The sequence below is a fragment of the Podarcis liolepis genome, assembly GCF_965112155.1.
Source record: "Podarcis liolepis genome assembly, chromosome: 1".
NCBI lineage: Eukaryota > Metazoa > Chordata > Lepidosauria > Squamata > Lacertidae > Podarcis > Podarcis liolepis.
Genome location: NC_139554.1, coordinates 81,572,760 through 81,598,139, shown reverse-complemented (window position 1 = coordinate 81,598,139; position 25,380 = coordinate 81,572,760). Strand labels below are relative to the sequence as shown.

Genomic DNA, 25,380 nt, shown 5'->3' with positions numbered 1-25,380 from the left:
TACATTAGGGTCAGCCAAGTACATGGTGCTTTAACATGGGAAAAAGTTGCTGCTTTTCACATAACAATGGATTAACACTCCCTTGCCCTCCTATGAACTGGCAAGTTATCAACACCAAATGCAAAGAAGATAAATACAAGAACATTTAGTCAGCTTTTCTTGAGACTTATGCATTGCAGCCAGCGGTTCTTTACTATTTATCATTCCCATTTGTATGGTCAAGCACTTTAACCCATCTATCTTCCTCGTGTCCCCTTTCCCTATTTTAATTTTCCCCTTTTAGTTTTTGTTTGAGTTTTAATTGTATTTGTACTGTTTGAAAATCGTAATGAAAAAAGTTTCATTTAAGTTCAAGTGAGATAAAACTTCTGGCAATCCAGCTTCACATTTAGAGTGAACAAAATTTCTCACAGATAATTATTTCAATCTGAAGTCTCTGTCTCGGAAATTCAGAGCTCTGCGCTCCAAACCAAGAAGTGAAAAATCTATACGCAGTCCATGGAGACAGTTTGCCTCCCTCATAATTCTTCGCACCACTAACAACATTCTAGCATGCAGGGACCAAGCTAAGCAAGCAAGCAAGCAGTGGGGTGTTTGCTGGTGCAAGGTTAGGCACCACTTCGAAGCTGGAAGTTGCTGGTGCAAGATTAAACACAAATTCAAATTCAGGACACGCCAGGAACTAATTCGCACAGTGTTTCTAAAAAAGGACAGATTCTAACTCTGCTTAATTTGTTACGCAGTTTTCCTTTATGAGCCTACCACACAGTTTTGATGAGATTTCCTATAGCATATCCCATAGCATGACCTAAGCAAGGGTCCCAGAAACTGTGTCTGAGCTTAATAGCCAATTACTATTTTATGGCACCTCTGTCCTGCCACCTTTCCTGGAGACTTTTGCACTTTGAGCCCTACTTTAATTGTGCTCTTGGCACCAGTCCCTCTTTTGTCAGCATGGCGCTCTCTCTCTCTCTCTCTCCAAGTAAACGGTACTCTTGCTGCCTCTCTCACAATGTCCTTCTTCAACTACCTTCCTGCTTTCTCCCAGGACATGAGCAGCTCACTGGGATACCACCTCCAATTTGTTGAGGGGTGGGGCTGTACAACACTTGGAGAACAGCAGCATCAGGAAGTGCATCCCACACACCAAAGAGCGAACAAATCAGATCCCTCGCTTGGCACTTGGTTCAGCCAGAACTTGAGGCTAACTTGAGAGCTTTGGCAGAGGCAGACTGGCCAGTACTTGTGGCAGTGATGTGAAGAAAGGCAGCCCATCTCAACGGAGACCACAGGTATTGCAGTTATGGTTCCCACTTGTTTAGAACAGGCTTCCTCAACCTCGGCCCTCCAGATGTTTTGAGACTACAGTTCCAGCATCCCTGACCACTGGTCCTGCTAGCTAGGAATCATGGGAGTTGTAGGCCAAAAACATCTGGAGGACCGAGGTTGAGGAAGCCTGGTTTAGAAGGTGTGGGCCACAAATAAACACTTGCATTATCCCTTGCAACTAGTAGAGGAATATGGAGAGGATGCTGCCTTTGAAAAGAACAGGCAATCCAATCATTCCTTTTCACATCAGATAAACAAAATTATGCTGAATATTGAAACATCCCAAATTGCTCCTTCATTGCAAGTTTTCCAAGAGACGCTTGGAATTGCTGCTGGATCTTTGGGCAGTTATTAAACCTAATTTCACACCAAAACAGTGTGAACAGAAGGGACAGTTCAACTGAGAAGTACTGACTGAATACTGCCAGTGTGAGGAAATGGTACCAATGGTCAGGGATGATGGGAGTTCAGCAACCTCAAGAGGTTCACAGGTTCCCCACTGCTGCCCTAGCCCAACCCACTCATTTGAAAAAGTCTGCAGCAGACGGAAACATGGGGAGCATCCTCATAAGCTTACCTACATCATGGATGAACTGCTCAATCTTGGACTGCATGCCCCAGTAGCGAAACTCCACCTTGCAAAGCTTGTAGGCGCACATGAGTGGTCCTGCGGCTGCATTCTCCAGCCAGTCATCTCCCAGAGGCCCACGTCCTGTTTTGGCTGAGTGGTAAAGCCGTGGGTCTTCCTCCGCCTTGTATTCGCCGGGTGAGATGGGGTCCCGCACAATGTCAATTGTGTCTGTGGGTAAGCAGAGGGGGGGGGTGAGCTGGAAGCAAGCCCCTGGCCTCCGTCAGAAAGTAAGACAGCTTTCCTTCCGATGTGGAGCCTGCCCTTCCCTCCCAAGTCCCAGAGTCTGCTCAGACCCCTAGCAAAGACATTTCTTTGCCTCTTCCTCCTGAACACCTTCTGTTAGGAGTCCCGTTTTCCTCCCTCCGGTCCTGAATTCTTAACATGTGTGCACATGAATGGGGCGTGTGAGTGTGAGAGCCAGTGATAACGGGGTGTGAACTTGCATATGCATTTAGCCCTGTCTTCTGCTTGTATGTGCTGACCACCTTCCTCCAAGGGAACCTGGTGGGGCGAGGCAGCGGAGGTTCCCCACCCACGCCCTACAGGAAAGACACACTACATGTGATGACCTAAACCTGAACCAGAATCGCCTCACCACAAAACATCACCAGAGATCCCTCACTAGCCTCACCCACCTAACCTGCCCCAGGTACTCCGCATGGCAGCACCAACATGTCCCGCAACATCCTCCGTAACACAAAAAGGGGAGGGGACGCCCCGTCTTTGAACACTCACCCAGAATCCTTTGCCTGCGCTCCACAGCACTCAGGTCGAAGACATTGTTCTGTTTCCCGGCGTCTGGTCGGTAATAGGTCTCAATCTCAATAGAAAACTTCTCCACAAAGGGGCAGGTGTATCTGCAGGGGGAAGGCGGTGAAACTGGCAGCCTTGCCCCCACCTGCCTTGAGCTCTCAGGCCCCAGCCTCTGGTCAGGATACAGCCCCCTCAGCTTTCCCCCTCCCCTGCCAAGGTTTGCCCCCATTTTACCTGGTGCGCGTGTAGGGATAGGCATTCCAGGACTCTTCCTCCACCTGCAGAGCTGCCTTGGGTAGGAGGGCACGGAACCAGCTAGGGATGTGAGAGCCCACATGGTAGATCTTGTGTGTATACTGACCGCTGCCGCCTGGGCCATCGCTGTAGGGCCGGTTGGACAGGATCTCCACCCCACTGCCCTCGCCGCTCGACTCCTCACGGCTCTTCTTCTAGGGAGCACGAGAGCCAGCTCTGCTCAGCCTGTGCCCCACAACATCCCTCACCCTACAACCCCACTCTCGCCTCACTCAGCCCTACTCAGCTTCTGACCCCCACCCACGCAGCCCTGTTGATCCCAGGGCTTGAGCCACACCCATCTGGCGCAGGCACCCACCAGCTCATTCAACACCGAGGTTACCTGAATCATGTAGAGCTGAGCCACTTGGTACTCTGTCAGGCTCATGGGCAGCAGAATGTGATATTCCTTGATCAACATTTTGGCAGTCAGGCCCTGTGAGTCGAAGCAGAGCAGGGAATAAGTACACGCAGCCAGGACAGAGATGGGAGAGCTATGTGAGTGGCCACTGTGCACTTAGGGATCTATTTATGGTCCCAGGTTCAATTCCCAGCAGCTCATGGTAGGGCTCGGAGAGAGGCCTTCCTGAAACCCTAGAGAGCTGCTGCCAGTCAGTGTTGACAATACTGAACTAGATGGAGCAATGGTCTGATGATCTGACTCAAGGTATGGCAGCTTCCTATAGAGGAGGTGTGGTTCAACTGGGAAGGTGAGGTTAAGGCAGCTGAAGGCAACTGAGATGTGAACAATAGTGCCTCCCAGAACATCTACCACAGGGATCTCATTTCCTTTGAGGGGACATTTTGTCCCGTGCACTGTGTCAATGTTTTTGCTTTTTCACCTATCTGAATAATTTTATGAACCCCACACAAGAGCTTTGTTTTGCTTCAGTTCAGCCTGTGAGGAAACAGGCATGTGTTGAGATGAATTACTACCTACATATGAGGGTGACAAGGATTCTCTGACAAAAGGTGGCAGCGCTTAACTATGTTCTCGCTTCCTCAGAAGAAGAGAAGCCTGAAAGAAATCCCCATTTGACCTTATTCCAAACTACAACCCACTGGGTAGGTTTCCATAGTAACTGTAGGCCAATGAGAGGCTAGGGAGTTTCAACACACTGGAAAGGAAATGCAGTGGGGAGCCAGAGAGAAGTGCCACCATTTTGACGCTCCACTCCTTGCTGGACGCTGGAGTCCTTTAACCCCAGGGTGAGCAGAGAGCATATCAGCAGCACTTACCAGTTCTCTGGTTGACTGGCAAAGGTTTCTGACTCACAGTTGTCTAATAATAGCAAGAAGTAAAAAGTCCCTCATCTCACCCTTACATTAGGCTCTTGGATATTAATGTTAATAATAATAAATTTATGTGCTGCCCATCTGACTGGGTTGCCCCAGCCACTCTGGGCAGCGTTCAACAAATGATAAAAGCACAGTAAAACACAAAACATTAAAAACCTCCCTAGATGTCTTCTAAAAGTCAGGTAGTTGTTTATGTGGGGACCGAGGGGTGGAATTTTGTGTGAAAGGACTTCTGTGCTAGGTTTTGGTACTGATTGCTAATTCCTATGCTGAGCATGCGTTCAGACAAAGCACCCTATTCCTCCATCCTTAGCATATGTCCACCTGGCTGAGCCACTAGTTGTACCTGGCACTGGTTGGTGGATCTTGGGGTTCTAGTAAAAAACACAGCAGATCCCATAGGTTTGAAGTCCACCTAGCTTGCTCTACCCCGCCTATGCAACAGGCAGATCCAACACACTCTCCACTCCTCCCACCTATGCATCCCCACACTGCCCTTACACTTACGTTTACCTCTGTTACTACATCAGCAAACTTCAAACTGCTTGTTTCTCTAAGGCTGGGGTCTTCTGCCTTCCCACACAGTATGGAGCTGCTCAAGTCATGAATGTACCTTGCCATCAATCCTAAACATGTTCATTACGGAGCAACTCTTAGAACCATAGAATTGTAGAGTTGCCCAAAGTGGGGCTCGAACGCACGACCTGAGATTAAGAGTCTCCTGCTCTACTGACTGAACTATCCCAGTGGTGTTAAAACATGTATAGGACTGCCCTACAAATCCAAACCTTGCACTTCAAGTTCTTGCTTTGTGGCACTTTGTAAACCACCTTGGCAAAGACTTAGAATCACCATCTTTTTGTCTCCTCCTATGGCTTTTACAACCGCATGGCAGGCAGAAATAAAACCAGTGTAGCTGGCCCACCTGGCACCCAGGAAATGTGGCCTGGAAAGGAGGGCTGCCGCCACCGCCACTGGCTCCCAACAGCAGGCAGAGTGGCGGAGGAGGTAGGAAAGCAGGGGGAGGGGAGGGGGAGAGATGCCTCCCTTTGCCGCATGCACGAGTGTGTGCACACAGTCCGCCCACCACAAGGTCTGAGGGGAGGTGAACCGGCCCCCTCTTAAAAAAGTTTGCTGACCCCTGTTCTAATCACATCCCTCCCCCTCCAAAGAATCCTGGGCACTATAGTTTACCTCTCACAGAGCTACAATTCTCAGCACCCTTAACTAACTACAGTTCCCAGGATTCTTGGCAGGGTTGTGTGTGCAGCCTGAATCTCTGCCTAGCATGAAACCTTTAAAGGCACAGGAGTCCTGCCAGGAAAAAAAGTCTGCAACTTTAATAGTGGACAGTTCTCCTGTATGTTCCCTGCCATGCCCACACATCCTCCTGCTCTGCCTCTTGGCCCTTGCACTTTGCACCAACACTCAGCTTTCCTTAAGAATACTTAAACATTCATGTAGCACATTTAAAGCATTTCAAAATATAACATAAATTATCTCAGTAATCTAAGCAACAGCCCTGCAAGGCTGTCCAGTGTTATAATCCCCATGCATACGAAGAGTTGAGGCTGCAGGAAGAGGTGTTTGACTCACATCTCACACTTTATCTGCTACACTACATCAGTCCTCACAAATCCTTGCACTCCAGATCCTGAAAACAGCGCTGTGAGTTGTCAGAAGACTGCCCACCATCGTATTCAAAATAACGCAGCATGGGCAGTAAGCACTAGTCAGCAACTTGTACCATTGCCAGAGATGTCTGTATGGGAAAAGGTGGGCTGAGCATAACACATGGAGGCAGCTCAAAGGCATCCCTGCTGTGTTGCTCGCTCCAAGGGGAGGTGACCTCCTACCCCAGGCTCCTTCACTACCCAATAATCATTTGCAAGCCCTACTTCTTCCAAGGCTCAGTATTTAAGATTCTGAGCTTGAAAACAAAACCCTTCCACTGAAGCACCACCAGAGAAACTTCTTCATGTGCATTTCACACAATATTCTCATCTCCAGTTGTGATCACCTGAGACCTCGGAGAGATTATTATTGTTTTGGGGGAGAATGGGGTGGAACCATGCCTGAGTCAAAAGATTAAAGAGTGAACACAGTGCCCTATTCATGTTTCATATGAAGTTGGTTTGTTCCCACGAATTGTACCAGCATGCCTCTTAATAGAATTTCATATTCCCTTATAAAGTCATGTCCAGCAATAACTTCATGCCCAAGCACTCTCATGTCTCAGATGCAAGCAATCCCCTTGGCCAGCTACGCATTTAATATGCATCTTGTTTTCTTCTGCAAATCTCCCAGCCTCAGCAGTTCAAATTCCAGCCTACACATGCACATATGCACACACACTTGTTGGGAACATGCTCTCTTTTTATCCAGACCAAATAACTGTCAGCATTTAAATGGTGAGTAGAAAGATGCTAGATAACAGGATGGAATATGTTTAAGGTTCAATCCTAGGTACACTTGGAGTGCCATCTTCACCCTGTCTGCTCAATCCCGAGCAGTATACACCCAGGTAAGTGGAGTTAGGGGTTAGGACTGCAACATTACTTATGCATTGGGATTCAGCTGCAGAACTGCAGAGTTTTACTAAGCACACTTGCTGGGGGAAAGTCTACACTAGCATCCATCTGACATACTTCTGAGTAAACATATGCAGGATTTTATTGCAGGGTCTCCAGTAGTTTAGCCCTAAACTCAGGACGCTATGAATTTTTGTTTGCCTCTTGGCGTATTGAGCTCCGAATTGATGTTTTTTCTCCTCATGAAGGAGAACGGAAGCAAAGCTGCCACAAAGCACACTCGCCTCAAGAAACACTGAGCTCACTCCCACCTAACAGCCGGGGTTTCAATATGCTTGCCCTGACCAAAAAAATAAAGTGTTGCTATCCCTTTCCCGCGACACCTTCTGTAATCCTAGCACAGTCGAAGTTAGAAGGTGCTGTTTACCCAACCGCTTGCGAAGCCTTCAGCTCCTGCGTTCATTTTACGACATACAAGGCACAGGAGCCCTGCTGGGGGGGGGGGCACATGATGGCAACCTGACAGAGCAACTCAAGAGGCAGCAGTTTAAGCGCATCCCCGCCCAGCAGCCAAGATTCCGTTAAGCCCAGGCTTCGTGTGGCGAAACTCCAGCAAACGTTTGAACCAAGGCTCGAGGCAAGCCTCAGCAAAGCCCACAAACTCACAGGGAGAGCCAGAGAATGTACGTCGTTTAGCGCCACATCCCTTCACGCAGGGCAGAGATCCTCCCAGACGCGGGAGAACGGAGCCACCTAAGCCCCACAGAGCGGTCGGCACTGAGTTCCAATCCTACCCTACAGCGGTTTCCAGAAGTGGGGAAGACGCGCTGGGCCACATGGTTTCACTTTCAGGGGCCCAGGAGGCAACGCGCCCACTTCTCCCTGCGGGGCCCCCGTATCGCCTTCTGCACCGCCCCGCGCTCCTTCTGCACCCCAAGCATGCACACGCCTCTTCCCGGGCTCCCAGTCCCGCTCCCTCGCCTCCCTGCCCTGCGCGGACCCACACGGCCGCCACCCGCTCCCGGGCCCAGACCTGTGGCTCGCTGGAGGGCTGCCGGCGGCGGGGTGAGCAGCGGTATGCTGCCTGCGACGGGGCTCGGGGGGCGAAGGAGCCGGGAGCGCCGGCCTCACAGAGTCTGCCCCCCGGCTCCCATCCTCGCGCTGCCCCGCGCTACTCGCGCGCGGCCGAGCATCGGCTCCCGCGGCGGGATCATGGTATGGGGCTGGGCGGGCGATGGGGGCGGCACGGGAGCCAGGCGGGGGTCTCGTCCGGGCAGGGATAGGCGAAGCTAGCCGGGCCGTCCGCGTCGCCGCAGCAGAGAAGCGCGCCCGCTCAGCCGCAGTCTCGCCGTCGTTGCTTGGGGAGGGGGGGGAGGAGAGAGCGTGACTGGGAGGGGATCGGGCAGGGGAAGGAAACGCGGCTCGTGTGAAGGAGTGCAGAGGTGGTGGGGGCAGCGGGAGGAGGCAGGCTCCGTGCAAGGCGGCGGAGAAGCGCGGGGAGGAGGGAGGCGCGCTGGGGGAGGCAGTTGCAGTGTGGCGCCTCGAGGGCGGGGATCTTTCCAGGTAGAGGGGACGGGGCCGGCGGCGGTAGAGTCACGTTTATTATGCGCAGAGCTTGGGATGCAAGCACACACCGCGCAGCCGAGGAGGTGTCGCGAAGCAGCAATGCAATCCAGCAGCGCGCAGGCGGGGGCCGCGGGAGGATGCCTAAGCCCCGGGGTTCCCTCCAGGCTTTGGATTCGAGACTCGTAGGAGCGAGCGAGGCCGCTTGCCAACCCAGTCCTTTTTTAGCACAGGCGGAGGTTTCCATAGAAACTGCGCCCCGTAGCTCGGAAGGCGGGGCGGGGGGGGGGGACTCGGCGCGCGCGTTCTTCTCTCCCACTCCTCCTCCTGTGACATCACAGCTCATTACCCGGGAAACGCCAGTGACGTCAAGATGCTGGTGACGTCAATAACCCAAAGGAACGGGCAGCTGTGGAGCGGCGTCGCGGCTAAAGAAGGCTCCAGAACATATTTGTGCGCAAGTTCCCCAATGATCGACATTATATAGATTTTTTTTAAAAACCCATGGTTTATTTTTTTTAAGCCGCACTCAGCTCTGGAAGACTTTTGCGTTAGACCCACATTCGAACTGTCAAAACGGAATTGATCGACAGCAGATTGTCTCTCTCGCTGACTTTTAGATGCAGCTTTCATCGCTCTGACAAAGCCCCGCACACCCCCTGCCTGCTTAGAATCACAGCGCCCCTCCATCCCACTGAGTGCACTGAAGGTCTCCGATAAGCCTTGCAGCGTTTATGTGTATGAGAGGTTGTAGAAGATTAGCAAAACAAGCATTACACATACTGTTGTGTAAGTAACAGAAATATCACTTTTTCCATAGGACAAATTTAATCCAGCATTCAGACATATATCCCATGTCCAATAACAGCCCCAGTGTTTATGCCAGATGAAGGAACAGGCTGCCATACAACTTACTGTCATATTTCCCACCATATAGTACAGCTTTTTTCTTTTTCTTTTTTGCAATTATTTAAAAAGAAAAATAACAAGCCTATATTCTTTTCAGTCACCTTCCTATTATCGTTGAGGACAATAGAGAACAAAAGCACATTATTTTAACCTCCGCTGAATGCCGGTTCAGCTGATTTCAGAACTACAGCATTCCAGTTTGGTAATGAGCAACTCTTTTAACAGCAAGTCCCTTCTCAGAATAAATACACTTACATTTCTAGGCATGGTTCAATTTAGATCCAGCCTTTTGCATATTTAGTACATTGCCACTTCCCAAGGAATTTATGTTTTCACATTTAGCCCTTGTATCCAGAGTATTCTTGCTCAAAACACCACACCCAGCTGAGCTCGTTTTTTTTGTAGCTACTTAGGAAAGGGATCTAAGCAAGCAGCCTGACATTCACGTTTACACAGAAGTGAACAAGAGTACCTTTAAACTAGGAAGAGGGTAAAAGGAAAACTGCCAATACAACTCCTTTATCAAAATCTATGGTATATCTGGATTTAGAATGTTGCAAGCTGGGATATTCACATTCCAGCACAATCTTGTTTTTATACACATTAGTTTTATAGTGTTCTTTGTGGTGGCATAGTTTGGCAGGTCATTTTGTTCTGTACTGTGGTATATTCCAGTTCGCTACTAATTTCAGCTTCCCATTTCTTTGTTTCAAACTGCTGCTAACAAAGGATTCATTCTTCAAGGTCCACAACTTGTTTCACTGAATGTGCATGCACACACACACCAGCAGCAGGTAACTTCTGGCTACACTGCAACTCTCATTTTCTCCACCTATTGGCCATGGTGGGGCTGATGAGAGTTGGAAGTCCCAAAAACATCTGCTGGGCCTCAGGCTTCCTACTCCTGGAAGAAACACTGGCTGAGAGGGATGATCATTTGCACCTTGATCAATAAACCTCACTGATTTAAACAGGACAATCTCTGATAAGTGTACAGAATCGGAAACATTGCTCCTTAGGTTAAGGTACACACATATTTTGCATCTCTCTCCCTCCTCCAGTCTCAAATTTCTACAAATCACAACTCAGTATAAACAGTTCACTTAAGAGCCACGTGACCTCATTCCTTTCCTAACACATCTCTTTCCCAAAACTAAACAGCTAACAAAATGATTAAGTGCAGTTAATTTAACACCATTAAGACTTAAAACAGCACCATTTTACTCCATCCAATATTAACATTCTAGAAATTAAATCCTACATGTACATTTTATTTCACATTCAGAGGCTGCTTGTATATTGAAAAGTTTCTTCCTGCAATATGCAATGATCGAAGAAGACAGCAGTGGTTCTCATTGATCTGATAGAACATAGATTTTTGGCTTAGAACTGTAGCCTGGTTAATGAAAAATATTTAACTGCAGCTGTATCCTTCAGGCTTTTACACAGAATCACTTTTACACAATACTGCCTATCACTTTAGTTTTGCAGTCCCTTGCATGTTTCTCTCAAGGTTATGCTTCTGCCGCAGGAAACTCACATTTCCCAAGCTCTCAAAGGATGTCACAAGCTAAAGGAACTATTACTTCCTCCCACCTCTGTGAAATTTGTTGATACAGTGGTACCTCGGGTTACATATGCTTCAGGTTACAGACTCCACTAACCCAGAAATATTACCTCGGGTTAAGAACTTTGCTTCAGGATGAGAACAGAAATTGTGTTCCAGCGGCACAGCAGGCCCCATTAGCTAAAGTGGTGCTTCAGGTTAAGAACAGTTTCAGGTTAAGAACAGACGGAACGAATTAAGTTCTTGATCTGAGGTACCACTGTATGTACTGACTTCCATGTGGATATAGATATGGAATTATCTAGTTCTGATATTCCTGCATGGCAGGGGGTTGGACTAGATTGCCCCTGGGGTCCCATCCAACTCTAAGATTCTGATTCTATGATACTATATTATGAGTGACAGGAGACAGGTCTATCCCAGATACTTGCACACAGAGGCCTGGATTCAACTAACCTGGTGTGCTGAGAGAAGCCAGTGCAAGGGCTCCCACCAGCACAATGGGGCTCTCCTTCCCCACATCCGCTACTATATTATGAGTGACAGGAGACAGGTCTATCCCAGATACTTGCACACAGAGGCCTGGATTCAACTAACCTGGTGTGCTGAGAAAAGCCAGTGCAAGGGCTCCCACCAGCACAATGGGGCTCTCCTTCCCCACATCCGCTCCGGAGGGTCAGGAGAACCCCCCAGAACACGAACCTACTGCACACAAAAAGGGCTTTCTTTAAAAAGCTTTCAAAATAAAGAGATTTTGTTTCACCTATGCCTAGGATGCATCTTCTCATTAAAGGCAGGCAAAGATCGAAGTACAAATGGGCATTCTTAACAATGAGTCTCAAAGGGTAGCATTTAATATTGTTTATACTACTGCACAGTCAGACATTTTATCAAACACAAAAGCCAAAACTACTCAGATGACTCCTTAGACCCATTTTTACACACCTCTACTTGCAAGTAAGCATTAGTTATCTGAACAGAGCTTACTTGCAAAGTAGGATTATACATCAACCAACCAAACTGTGTTCATAATTCAACTTTTTAAAAAAATGCATTAAAAAGAAAAATGTTAATTCAGCACCTGCTTAAAACGTGTTTCCTAACCTTTGCTGTTGCTTAGCTCCAGCATCTGATTTACCGTATTTTTTGCTCTATAAGACTAACTTTTCCCCTCCTAAAAAGTAAGGGGAAATGTGTGTGCGTCTTATGGAGCGCATGCAGGCCGCGCAGCTGTCCCAGAAGCCAGAACAGCAAGAGGGATTGCTGCTTTCGCTGCGCAGCGATCCCTCTTGCTGTTCTGGCTTCTGGGATTCAGAATATTTTTTTTCTTGTTTTCCTCCTCCAAAAACTAGGTGCGTCTTGTGGTCTGGTGCATCTTATAGAGCGAAAAATACGGTAATTGCTTTCAGCTGCATTTATTTTACTGCCTTGTATTGCATTTTAAATTGTTTACACCACCTCAAGACTATTACAGGAAGCAGTATAAAAACCTCTTAATAAACAAATCCCCCCCCTTCAGGTCTAAAAAAAGCTTTTAAGACTTAGCAAGTATTCTGGGACCAAATGTGCAAGCCTGCTCTGCCCTTTTCAAGTGGCCAAAATCTCTAGAAAACAAAAGGGGCATTTTAGGCCAAACGGGTTTGGAATATTTGCCACCCCCTGCCTTTCTCTAAGGTGGCCCAGACTAGGTATTCCTCAGGAACAACGCACCTTCTCATCTCACCTTTGGGCACATCGTGACTTACCAGTCAGTAGTAGCCTTAAGGGCTGAAGGACACTTTACGCCAGCAAACACACAACCAAAGTTTACCTCCCAGCTTTAATGTGAAGGCAGGCCATTTGTGGAAGAGAATCCAGACAGAAAGAGAGTGCTTACTTCCTCTTGCTCAATCCTCATGCCACCCTTCTTTTTCTACAGCTAGCAGGCATGAGCAAGCCACTCTTAGCCACTTCTTACATGCAAATCTCAGACACACCTTGCTTTGGAGACCCATGCTCCATTCATAGAATCTAGCTATGCTCATAGCATCCAGCCTTGTCCCAGTAACAACCTTGGGAATGAAACAGGAGCCCAGTATAATCCTGAGTAAGAGTCATATTAAATAAAAACCAATTTTGTACTGAAATACTAAAGCTAGTTTCATTTCTGGTTTGGAGATTATCACTTCTGCAATGAATGTACGAAGTGCGAAAACAGGCATCAAGTTAGGCCTCTTCTAAAGAACCTGGCTTGATTTCCCATGGTTAAAAGCAGCAGCAACCAGAAACTTAACAACCATACCCTCAAAAACCAACAAAAATGGAGGAGGAGGAATTTGGGACAACTTTACAGAACAGCATGAGAGATTGGAGCTTTGACACAGTAATAACAGCACAGACAGATTAGATAGGAGTAGAAATATTTTATTACAAGTATCCCAATACAGGCTCAGTGACTGCTGGCTGAGGCTTCTTTTACAAGTGGTAGGGAAGGCCTTGTGCTGCTTTAGTAAAAAAGCACATCTTCCACTATGGGCCCTCGGTAATGTCTTAGTGAGGAAGAGACTACTTCCTTCACCACCACATGGGGAAAAAAAATAGAAAACCACAGCGAAGAACAGGTAATCCAAATCCCAACTTTTTCCTTTTACTTATTTATTTAAAAAAACCTTGCATTTATAAAGACATAGACTTGCTACCAGCCATTATTCTCATCAGTTGACCAGAAGGTGTAAGCAACAAGCTCTTTTCTGCATCTACTCCCAGAGTGCCAATTGGTGGGAAGTTCTGTGATGCAGTAGAAGCTTCAGATTATTAGGCGCCAATTGGTGTAAAGGTCTTTGAAGGTGATCACAGTTCTAGGACTTGAGACACTGATTGGTGGAAAGATTTGAAGGGGTGAGGGTGGGGGGAAATCTCCAGATTCCAAAATGTTGATTGGCCAGAAAGTGCCAGGGTCCTCCAGGGGCAGCGCCAGGAGGAAGCGACTGTTACGTTCGGGCATTGCGCTCTGTCTCTGCCAGACACTCTCTAACCAGCGCCCGGGCATGAATAATTCCTGCGAAGGAAAGGCACAAGACTTAAGACACACTGAGCAATCAGTTTCATCGTACCAACTCAACAGTCCCTTGTTTGCCAAAATTCACAACTGCAGCATATCTCGCCCATGCCAGGCTTTTGTGTATGCCATCCCATGCATGCTGAAGTTTAGTTCATGTAGAAAAAGTGTATCGTGCGGCCTTTTATACAAATGTGCTTGTATAAAAGAAGGAAAGGTACAAGCAGAAAGGCAGAGGAAGGTACGAAGGACAGCTAGACAACCCACTTGCAAAAGTAGGTCAACACCTTACTGTAAGCAAGGGTACAGAAATGCTAATCCAGCAGGTTCTACCTGTTCCCAGTATAATGCAGCTACCTGCATTCAAAATTGCAGAGTTGACCAATTACATTGGGAGTTGTCTGTAAGGCAAGGGAGACACTTCCCCCTCAATTTCTGCCTGGGCAAGCAGAGAGCTTGAAACTAACTTTTCAAGGGTGAAGAAACTGAAATGAAGGGTTAATTGGATGATATTGCTAAACCAATCATTTACAAAATCTATAGCTATGAACAACAGCAAGAAAGATTTAAGAAATCACAAGAGGGCCTTCTTGGTGGCTGCTCCCAGGCTCTGAGAGGGACTGCCTCTGACTGACCTGCCAGCAGGCAACATTCTTTTTATATAGATAGATCTTTGGTCAATAAGCTGATGTGTAAATAAACTATAATTGGTTTTAACTGGCTATTTTTATTGTTTTGCTTACCAGTTTTAAATGTTTTTATTGCCTTCTTACTGGAGTATTATGTTTTATGGGTGTTAGCTGCCTTGAGAAGCATTTGGAGGAAAGCCAGGCTACAAATTTAACAAACAAGTAATTCTACCCCCCCCCACCCCCCGCCCAGAAAAAAGGACAAGTGTCATGTCTGATTTGTGAGTCATTGTTTCTAGAGCATTTTGGAAGGTTAGGTTACATTTGGGACTTCATAAATTCGCTCAGTTCCAGGCTTGCAGGGCTAGAATGACTTATTTCATGTGCTCCCACACCCCATGACCAGAAGGCACTCAGCTCTCAGGAAGCTTCCTACCTCGCTTCAGCCTCTCCATAGCACTCTTGCTGCCTGCGTAGGTAGGTCGAATCTCCTTGCCCATCTCCTCAATGACTGAAAGCAAGTCTGTGTATGTGCTCTGGGAGCCTTGGGCACCTGGTGGCTTCATAGCCTGTAAGATCAAGGACAGGAAAAAGGTGAAAGGCACTCTGGGCAGGATTCCCCCAATGAGCCCCATCAGTGGATAGGCCTGAAGAAGGGCTTCCGCTTGCGCAACAGGCCTTTTCTCCCATCTCCTCTCCCCATGCCTCCCTAAATTGACTGGTGGGGTGGGGGGAACACCCAGAACAGCACACAGTAGGAGTAAAAGAGGGGCTGTTCTGTCTGACAGGCTGCGTTGCTTGCACAGATTGAATGCTTGTCATTTCACCATGTTTTCCCAATTAGTTCCACCAGCCAGCAAGATCCCCCCTCAATTCCAAAGTAGAAACTCACCTGCACGTAGCCCATCGAAGGGGGCCCAAAATCGTTGAAGAGAGGTCGGAAGGGGGCAGAAGCTCCAGAGATGGCTCCAGATGGAGATGGGACACTCGTGGCTGAAAGCAATATGAGAAGAAATGGGGAATTTAGTCAACAGTGTCCTGGGTTCTCTCCTATACCAGACTTAACAAGGCTCATTACAGTGGTACCTTGGTTTTTGAACAGCTTAGTTCACAAACTACTTGGAACCTGAATGCTTCAAACCCGAACTTTTTTTGGAATCTGAATGTACTCCGTTCTGGGGGGCGGTGAGCTTCCATTTTGAGTGCCACACTTCTGTTGCCTGCTCACTTGCAACCCAACCTGGGCTTCTCTTACTCAGCGCCGGCCGCGCTGGTCACCGGCAACACCCGGAAGCAGCTGCACCGCTGCCACGGCCAATGCTGAGCGAGGGAAGGCCGCGCCACCGCAGCAACCACCCCTTCCTCCAGTACCGGGTATCACCCGCGGCCGCCGCTCCGGGCCCCAGAATGACGCCAAGCAGCTCAGCCCCAGAAGTGACTAATGCAGCATCCCCTCACAGGGTGTGGGACAGCATGCTGGTGCCACCACTGCAGTAAGAGTTCTTCAGTGAGAACGCACCCAAGTGGCGGGGGCTGCTTGTGCCAGCCCTGAAGAAGGTGAGGACGGGGTGCTGGGGGGAGGGGGGTAGAGATCCAGAAAGGGTGGCAAGGAGAGAGAAGCCGACTGGCTCCTCAGAGAGAGAACTTTTGCCTCCCTTTCCTCCTCCCCCCCCGAACTCCTCCTTCACGCACCCCATATGCTCGTCCCTCCAATGGCAATGGGTAGATCACTGCCAGTTTTTTATACTGGGTAGTAGACTGCAGCCTGGTCTATTGCTTTCATTTTATGGATCAATGGTCTCGTTGGATAGTAAAATTCATGTTAAATTGCTATTTTATGAGTTGTTTTTTATTGCCTGGAATGGATTAATCCATGTTGCATTACTTTCTATGGGAAAGCGCACCTCAGTTTTGGAACGCTTTGGTTTTGGAACAGACTTGTGGAACGGATTAAGTCTGAGAAGCAAGGTACCACTGTAAGAGGGGTATAGCATCATAGAATCACAGAGTTAGAAGGGACCCCGAGGATTATCCTGCCCAGGAACACGCAGCTGTCCCATACAGGGATCGAACTTGCAATCTTGGCATTATCAGCCCCATGCTCTAAGAAGATACTGTGTCCTTCCCTGCCTTTCCAGTGTGGGCATGGCCACTGCCAGTCAAGGGGCTTTGCTGGGCAGTGCCTGACTTATATGCCTTTCAAACACTCCATGGACAGAAAGCTGCTGCTCCTGATCCTCAAATGACCATCCTAGCTTCTCCCTGAACACTTACGCAATATGGTTGGCACAAATCGCACAACTGGAAAAAGAAGAGGAGTTATTTTTGTTGTAACTTGTCCTGGAAGTCTACAGTAGGGGAAAGGGGACTGGGTGTGGTTCCTACATCAGGGATTAATACACTGCCAGTCCTAGACACACATCACAGGCTCTTAACCATTAAAATGCAGGGTTTGTATCACCCACTTCTATTGCAAAACAGGACAAACTAATTCACAACCATCTTCCCATAAAGTTTAAAAAATGTACACATGCTTTCTTTTCCAGACAGCTATATACCACAAGTCATTACACAAGCATGCACAAAAATGCAGGTAGCAACTTTGGGGGATTTATTTGCAAGAGTGGCCAACTGGAAATTATATAACATGATGATGGTGACTATAAAAATATTCCTAGCTAGTATTTTCCTACAAAGGTTGACAGGACATCAAGTTTTCATGTACACAATCAATAAACACTTCATTCATTCATTCTCCTTCCACTAACAAGAGCAGGCATAGGCAAACTCGGCCCTCCAGACTTTTTTGGGACTACAACTCCCATCATCCCTGACCACGGGTCATGTTAGCTAGGGATGATGGGAGTTGTAGTCCCAAAACATCTGGAGGGCCGAGTTTGCCTATGTCTGAACAAGAGAGATTGTATAGGCCTGTGATGGGGAATTGGGATTACCTGAAATATATGGTGGCATTTTTGTTTGTTTTTAAAATGCTGTACTGTTACCTCAGAATAAAGTGTATAGCCTTTCCCTTCACACAGAAAGAGGGGAGATCATATTAGTAACAATGAATGCAATGAAAGTTGTACAAAAAAATGTAGCCAGTCAATTCATTGGCACACATATGGTATTAGAGAACTACATATACAATATCTGGGGTGTTAGATCTGAATGCAGTTCAAGAATGTCTAGTTTACTCCTATCCATTTTTGCCAGTCTGGAAATGTTACAATTGCTCATGCACAACTGTGTTTTAATAACCGAGCTTCCTTTGTTAGGCCTGAACTAAAAGCAATCCCTTGCCCTCACAACAACTTGTCTCTCACTTTAGATTCTAATATAGAATTGCATCTAGGTGTGATCTTGCTTTATTTATTTTCACTTGAAAATGTCAACAAGACTTTTTAAAGACAGAACAGCATGAACAATTAAAATGTACTGATCAAATGAACGCTCAGCACTTCCCCCAGGCTTTTTCAGTGCTGACCACAGAAGCTTGTGGTTTTGTCTTAGCTTCCTGCAGCCCAACGTATAAAGGCAACAGTTGTTCTCTTAAGGGAGCGAAAAGAGAAGCCACCTCCACAGGTGATAAGAATATGTCATTATCCTCCATTAGTTTGAATTCCACCACCATTCCTTGCTGCCCCACTCATTGTGCATTTCTCACCCTACCCATGCGAGCATCAGCCAATAGCAGCAATCCATCACTTGTACAATTGATGTTATAAATCAGCAAATAAATACTGTTAATAATAAATATATTATGCATTCATGAAGGGCGTGTGCACATGCTATTAATCAGACTAAAAACCACTGAAACTATTAAACTCTGATAGAGTTTCTAAAAATATAAAGTCTGCAAACATTGAGCCCTTAATTGAGAAAATTCCCGTTTTCAGATTCTTTACAAGCAGAGTGGGAGCTGTTGTGCCAGTAATAAGAGTTTAAGTATGTAGTTTGTGAAGCATCTGGAGTCAATTTGTAGGGGGAAAGGAGATTGAAAGCAAGTTAATTATTTTGATTTGAGAGTTCCAGAAAGAGAAGAACAGCAGCTACTTTATTAAGAGGATTACTTCATTGAATCAGAGACTGGGCCATTATTGAGATTATTAGCTAACCCTATTTGTTACTGTAAAGTTGAGCCTACATTTTCTGCCCCATTTAGTTGTGTGCTTTTGTTTGTGCAACAGATGCACTTACAGCTGTCACAAGCAAAGCCACCAAAACCACACACAACATTGCAGATGCTTCCTGTAGAACTGTGTTAAGGTAAGTGCTCCTTCACAATAGTTTTCAAAAGCTAATACAGAAATAATATATAGTCAGTTTTCTTTAAACTGTTAATAAAGGTGGTATTCTATCAACTTTTCAATGATGTGCAGCCAATGGCTTCACACCAAGAGCAGGTGCTGGCCTTTCTTACCTTTCAAGGTTTCAGCCAAAAGAAGAAGCAACCACAAATGTAACTTTGTGTGTGTGTTTGCAAAAGTGCTTTAAATTGCTACACATTCAGCAGGTCAAGGGAGCTTAGATCCCAGACTTCTGATAAATGGAATCACACCCACCCACCTAGTCTCTTAACCTACAGATTTCAGATAGAAGTGTGCCAAAAAGAGGGAATGTGTACTGGAGAAAGGGGCTGGCATAGCAAGTAGCTTCAGAGATCTCCTGGAAGCAAGCCAAGTTACATAAAAGAAGAGGGTTAAAAGCCAATGTTCCTGGGAATAAATCCGTCCCATTACCCAACTGTGGCAGACAGGCAGGTTCTGAGTGAAATTCAGCCAGTAGCTTTCAAATCACAAAATTATGTAAAAAAAAATTGAAACGGAATCTAAGCCCCAATACTAGGATCCAAACACTTTGAGGAATTACTATCCCTATCCATATTTTTTTCCCTAGTGGTACTTGTACATTGCCACATGCTAAAAGCCTGGGGTAGGTAGACCAGGATCCACAGGTAGAAAGATCTCTGATCTGCAGTAGATCAGCAAAGATTGTTTAACAGCAGCAAGAAAAATGTGGTTTTAAAAATTCTTCTGAATGGCGTTGCTGAGATTAAGAAAGCTAAGGGGGAGGGAAAACAAGGAGTGGGTTTTGTAGGACAATTCTAATACTGAAAACAAATCCTAGGTCTGCCCATAAGCTCTGAAGCATCCTGCTCCTTAATTTTAACAGTACTGTTTGCATCTCCCTTTGTTGGTGGGTCTTGGGAGTTTTGGTAAAGACTGAAGGAGATCTGGGAAACCTAGCGTCTCCCCACCCTTGCTAGAGGATGCTCCACCCAAGAAGGAAACCGAAGTTACAGAGAGACAGAGGAACCTGCCACGCCACTACTCTCTACAGTTTCACCCCTCCTTGCTTATCCAAGGAGAAGTCATTCACCCGACACTCAGGCGACAACAGCCATGGACACAGCGGGGCATATTTCTGGGTAGAGAAGGGGGTTTGCTGATTCACTCTAAACACGCCTTTCCGCCTCACACACGCCTTTCCTAAGAATTCAACTTTCATTTTGTTTTCCCCGGCAGGATTCCCCGAACAGCTGCTACTCTTCCTACATAGGAGGAACGCAGTGACGAGTAAAGCACATTCGCACGGTCTGGAATGAGTTAGGGTGTCCCTTTTTTTCTTTTTATAAATCAAGTACACAGTAAATCCTAATTCCAGGATGCACATCTCTCCTTTCGCGGCGAGGAGACCGGAGTCCTGTATTGCAAAGCAGCTGTAAAAGGCCGGGAAAACCCTGCCGGGGTTGGGGGGGGGGGGGCGGGAGAGGAAGAGACACAGAGAGAAGACGAGGAGGAGGAGGAGGAGACTCGTCGGAAGCGCCGGCCACGGCCCAGGCGACTCCGCCGTGCCGCCTCCGCGCCCTCGCTCTGCCCAGGGGCCAGCGGGGGGAGGGGGGGTGTCTCTTACCGACCGGCGGGGCTCCGGGGGCGGGGCTGGCGCTGCTGCTGCTGCTGCTGGTGCCGGCGGCTCCGGAGCTGGTGGGGGCAGGCGCGATGGGCTTGTAGGACATCCCCGACTCCGCGCTCTCTGGTGCTGGCTGGCCCGCGATTGGCGCGCTGCTCCGGCTCCGGCCGCGGCTGCCGCTCCTCGGATTGGCGGGGAGGCTCCCGCAAGCACTCCCCCCGGCTGGCAGGGTTCTGTCCTCCGCCTCAGCCGATTGGTGGCAGACCCCCTCGCTCCCACCTCCCAATTGGCCGCGTCCGTCTCCCACTCCTCCTCCTCCTCCCTCCCTCGTCTCCTGCCTTGTCCCGGCTTGGTCCCCGGCGAAGAGAGGGCTCCTTCCTGGCGGCCCGAGGAGGCGCGCGCACGCGCGTTTCACAGCCAGAGGCGCCCGCTCCCCCCGCCCGCCCCCTCGGAGCGTGCCTTCGCCGCGGTCCTCGCGCCCACTGTTCCGGGAGGACTGACCCTGAGAGGAGCGAGCACGCGCGCCTCCGACCCCCCTTCCTCTCCTCTCGAGCCAACTAGCAGAGCCCAGCAGAGCGGCCGCTGCCGATGACGCCCTCGGCCCGCGCCTACGTGTCCCGCTCCCTCCCCCTGTGACCTCACCGCGCAGCATAACACCCTTCTCGTCTGTCGCCATAGCGACGAGAGGGCCTGGTTGCGGCCTAGTCGGAGACCCTAGTCCCCCGCCACGGTGCTAGGCTAGTTCTGTGCGGCCGTTAAGCGGATGGTGGGATTGGGGCCGTCTCCGCTGTCTCTCCACCCCTTGCAGTGCCCTCGTTGCCTGAGTGTAGGAGAGAGGGTGAAATTAAAAGATACCCGTGCCGTATAAAACAATACAATAGCGAGAAAGCAAACATAGCCTGCTTTAAAACACCTTTGAGAGTTAAGGGAAGTCTGTGGAAACAGAACAGCTTTCAACTGTCGCTGGAAGTTCATTACCTTTGGTGCTTCCCGGAGAGTAAGCATCGCAGAGGATCAATGCCTCTGAGAGAAGGCCGGCTCCTGAGCAATCATTAAAAGGGGCCTGCTCTGAAAATCTTAAGGTTCAGATGGGTGTAACTAGGAAGGCAGATCAGCTGGTGCTCAGGCAGGCCCTGAGTAGTTGGGGGCCATGTATGTCAACAATAACGACTGGCATCCAGTTTAGTTCTTTCAGCACTGCTGAAATACATAGTTGAGTGCTAGCATGCAAGCTGCCAAATTCTGCTGGTTTGGTTTATGCCAGTGGGTTCCAACCAAACTTGCGTCGTTGTATCTGTGAGATAGGAGTTTGTAGTAGAAGGGAATCACTGAAGTGGGCAATCCAGTGTCTTGGTTAAGATAATGGCACTAGTAGGGCCTGTAAGAACCCCCATCTGCATGACTAAAGAGTGGCCATGGGGACAAGTGGGCAATGATGTTATTTTGGAAGGGGATTAGACTCCTACAAATATTTATTTGAATAAAAGAAATATAAAAACTACAGCATACACATTGGCCCACTTAGTTGGATTTTCCTCTGACCTTTGGCACTTGATTATGATGCATTAGTGACATGACAGTGGTACCTCGTGGGCCTGTTGTTTAGTAGGTTCGTTCCATCGAAGAAGGGAGTAGACAGTTGTTCTCCATGTCCTGGACCTTTCCTGTGGAGTCCCTCTGCAAGCCACTGTGAAACCTCTAAACTGACCTCTAAACTACCTCCACTGCTCATTGTATTTGAAGTTACAAACTACAGTGGAAGGGATATAATCCAGAAGCCGATTTATCTCTCCTTTTTCCCAGTGCAAGACCTGCAGTCTTAGAGGATATTCAGCTGTGGTATCTGGCTGGATGTAAACAAGCCAACCAAAACTGATCTTAGAAAAAAAAATGTAGTGATTATGATCCACAATACTTATGACTCTGGATGGGTGGGAGGGGAATATGGCTGTACTCAACACAAGTTGCCATGTGCTGGTAATTTGAGCTTTCACATATGTCTATTCATGAGTGGTTTTAATTAAGCAATATATCATCTCCAAATTAGTTATTCTTTGTATCGTGGGTGGGGCAGATTCAAAAGTTCAGATTCCACGTTCTTTTGAAATCGGTTCAAAGAATTACAGTATATATACAGTATCAGTCTTTCAGATTACTGGCAAAAGCAACCTGACCCTGTCAGATGCACAAAATCAAGGGATGTTGCACTAGCACCACCTGTGGGACAAATGCAGCATTGCATATAATGTACGGTAGGTTGACAAAATGAAAATGAAAGCAATCTATTTTAAACATTACACAACCGCCTCAGGTTACAAACACTTCAGGTTACAAACTCCGCTAACCTGGAAGAGTTACCTTGAGTTGAGAACTTTGCCCCAAGATGAGAACAGAAATTGTGTGCCGGCAGTGCAGCGGCAGCAAGAGGCCCCATTAGCAAAAGCACGCCTCTAGTTAAGTACAGTTTCAGGTTAAAAACAGACCTCCAGAACGAATTAAGTTTGTAACTAGAGGTACCACTGTGTTTATATTAGGGATCAGACGGCAAACAAGGCTAACAGGTAATTCAGTCCATACATTCAAATGGTTTGCTGGTACCTGTCATGCCTGTTGGGCTGGTCCATCTAGACCGATGTTATATGTATTATAGGTGTATTTTGCAAAATGTTCTGGGCACAATTAAAGTGCATTAGTAGTGGTGGATTTATTCTGTGTTGCTTCCCCAATGGAACCACATTTTTGCTTTACGGGGACAGTATAGCACAACAAAAACTGGATTATTTGTGAAATAAAAAGTTAAGGGATTTCAGCAGGAAGTTACAGGCTTATGTGGTAGTTGGAAATGAATAACAAAGTGGGATCACATATGACTACCCCAATAGCACCATGAATGCATAATAAAAAGGATGGGGCATTTTGTCAAAAGCATGTTGCAGAATATACTGATGTGTGAATCTGCTTGCTTCCTGCCAGTCTCTGAGTGAGTGAGGCTGTTTTGTGGAAGGGATTCAGTCACATACTGGAAATGTAGCTTTGCGTGATTTAAGTGAATTAAAGTGCTCTGTCATCATAGTGCAACAAATCAGCTTTAAAAACAAAACAGACTTTTTGGGGTTAGGAAAGTGATTGGGGAAAGGCACTAAAAGGGGGGGGCAGAATGACTGATTAAAGGGAACATATAAAGACCCTGCAAACAAATGAGAATGAACCCACCTTCACGGTGCAAACAAATAAGAACAAATGCTCAGGAAAGCCCAGACATAATCTATCTTTGTGCAAGCAAATCAAGATGCTCAATAAACGGGCTGTATGGAGAAGCCTCTAATGAGTGTGAGTGTGTGTGCACATGTACGGTGTGAGTAGATGTGTGTGTGGATTGGTACATTTGAACAGAAGATGTGCACACTGGCATGTGTCCCTCAAAATGTTGGCCAATCCTCAGTGCAGCTCTCAGGCCAGAAAGGTTACTCACCCTTGCCTTATTCATGCTAGGTTGACCCACCACTCTCATCTCTATCTTGTCTGGATTAAACTTCAACTCATTAATCCTCATCTAGCCCACAACTGCACTCCAGGAGTCATTCAAGGACTGAACTGCAGCCCCTGGATCTGATGCAAACATAAACAAATATAACTGGATGTTACTACACAATCCTCCAAACTGCTAATCTTTTTCAGCAGTTGCATATAGGTGTGAAAAGCATAAAGGAAATGGTGGAGTCATGTGATACACAACAAGCCCAAGTGATACAGCAGTGCTTCTTCCATTTGTCTCAAGCAAATGAGGAGGATATAATGGTTTCCTCTGTCCTGTGACACTTGTACAACCACATTTCATACAACACAATATTGTAACGGATACACTGGTCTGAGGGCAGTCGCATTTTCCAGAAACAAAACAATGCAATGAGTTGCATTCAATTAAGTTATGCTCAGAGTAAACCCACAGAAATTAATGAACCTATATTAGTCACGTATATTAATTTCAAGTAGATCTCTAATATTGAACACCATTCAGGTGTTAGGATCGTCCTACTCTTGTGTAAGACCTTGGTAGAGACACATGCCCGACTGGCATGTTCTCTCCAGTGTCGGATTTATGTATAGGCAAAGGCTGAACCCTAGGGCCTTGCCAGCCCTCCCACTCCCCAGCTGGCAGTCTCCCCCATCCAAAATTGCAAACCCAAGACTTCATGTGAGGGCAGGGCAACTCAGGCCTCTAAATCTAGGGGGCCTCACCAGCCTGCCCTCTCCCCAGTGCCACAGTCTCCCCCTCCCAAAATTGTAAACCCAAGACTTCATGCAAGGGCAGGGCAACTCAGGCCCGGCAACTAAGAGACTCAGGGCTAGCCAGTGGGGCCCAATATGAAGCAGTGGGGTGCAACTTGATTTTTTTTTTGTATGTTTTTTTGTAGGGCTCCAGTTCACAGCCAAAGTCTGCAAAATCTTATAGATATGAATAAAATCCATCTAGATTGCCCTGGTGCAGGGGCTCCCTTAGGAGTGGCCCGCAGGGCCCAATTTGGCCCAATTGCTCCAATTGCCTTAAGGTCAGCCGTGATGAGACTGTACAGGGGTTGACTGGCAAGCCCTGCACCTTCTAGGTCCCTGGTGTCACCATTCGAGTACAGACTCAAGGACCTGTTATGGAAATAAAGGGGGGGCACTTATTGGAAATCAGTTTTGTCACCTCTTCTTCCCCAAACCCCGAGGTCAGTAACCAAAATTATATTATCAACATATACAAGCAGAAAAGTTGTTTTCCTTCATTTGCAAGGAATCGTACAAAACAAAGTTGCACTAATAAAGAAAAGTTCCAGGGTGGCAACATAAAGCAAACTGAAAATGCTTTTACAGTTCACCAAAACTATCCAGCAATATCAAGTTATAGGAAAACTGGTGCTATTGACAGTAATCCTTCTAGT

At 47.3% G+C, this 25,380-nt stretch overlaps 2 protein-coding genes across 15 annotated transcripts in view; both read right to left on the bottom strand.

The window, feature by feature from the left end:
- The window catches only part of PITPNM1 (phosphatidylinositol transfer protein membrane associated 1), a 32,494-nt gene extending 23,771 nt beyond the window's left edge, over positions 1 to 8,723 (bottom strand). The window contains exons 1-5 of one of the 13 annotated variants that reach the window (XM_083497876.1): positions 7,871 to 8,723; positions 3,351 to 3,443; positions 2,948 to 3,162; positions 2,696 to 2,817; positions 1,907 to 2,128 (exon numbers count right to left, since the gene is read on the bottom strand). In XM_083497876.1, the coding sequence (XP_083354002.1) occupies positions 1,907 to 2,128; positions 2,696 to 2,817; positions 2,948 to 3,162; positions 3,351 to 3,428 (637 nt within the window). In that variant the 5' untranslated portion in view covers positions 3,429 to 3,443; positions 7,871 to 8,723. Of the gene's footprint in view, positions 1 to 1,906; positions 2,129 to 2,695; positions 2,818 to 2,947; positions 3,163 to 3,350; positions 3,444 to 7,220; positions 7,416 to 7,503 lie in introns of those variants that run through there. The other 12 variants (XM_083497879.1, XM_083497880.1, XM_083497877.1 and 9 more) reach the window with 12 other exon arrangements.
- A 4,540-nt stretch (positions 8,724 to 13,263) lies between these two features.
- CDK2AP2 (cyclin dependent kinase 2 associated protein 2) lies at positions 13,264 to 21,069 on the bottom strand. 2 transcript variants are annotated; one of them, XM_083498308.1, is made up of 4 exons: positions 20,459 to 21,069; positions 15,435 to 15,535; positions 14,979 to 15,111; positions 13,264 to 13,913 (listed from the first exon to the last, which is right to left on the bottom strand). In XM_083498308.1, exons 1-4 carry the CDS (start codon positions 20,559 to 20,561, stop codon positions 13,846 to 13,848), a joined length of 405 nt encoding a protein of 134 aa, XP_083354434.1. In that variant the 5' UTR covers positions 20,562 to 21,069; the 3' UTR covers positions 13,264 to 13,845. The 2 variants fall into 2 exon arrangements, with proteins under 2 accessions (XP_083354434.1, XP_083354435.1); XM_083498309.1 differs by having other exon boundaries at positions 20,957 to 21,069.
- Between the last annotated feature and the right edge of the window lie 4,311 nt (positions 21,070 to 25,380).

Coding starts and splice junctions, on each gene's coding strand:
- CDK2AP2 (XM_083498308.1), bottom strand. CDS start 20,561: ATGTCCTACAAGCCCATCGCGCCTGCCCCCACCAGCTCCGGAGCCGCC. Junction 15,112..15,434: donor CTTCGATGGGCTACGTGCAG/GTGAGTTTCTAC, acceptor TTGATCTTACAG/GCTATGAAGCCACCAGGTGC. Junction 13,914..14,978: donor TATGGAGAGGCTGAAGCGAG/GTAGGAAGCTTC, acceptor TTTCCTTCGCAG/GAATTATTCATGCCCGGGCG.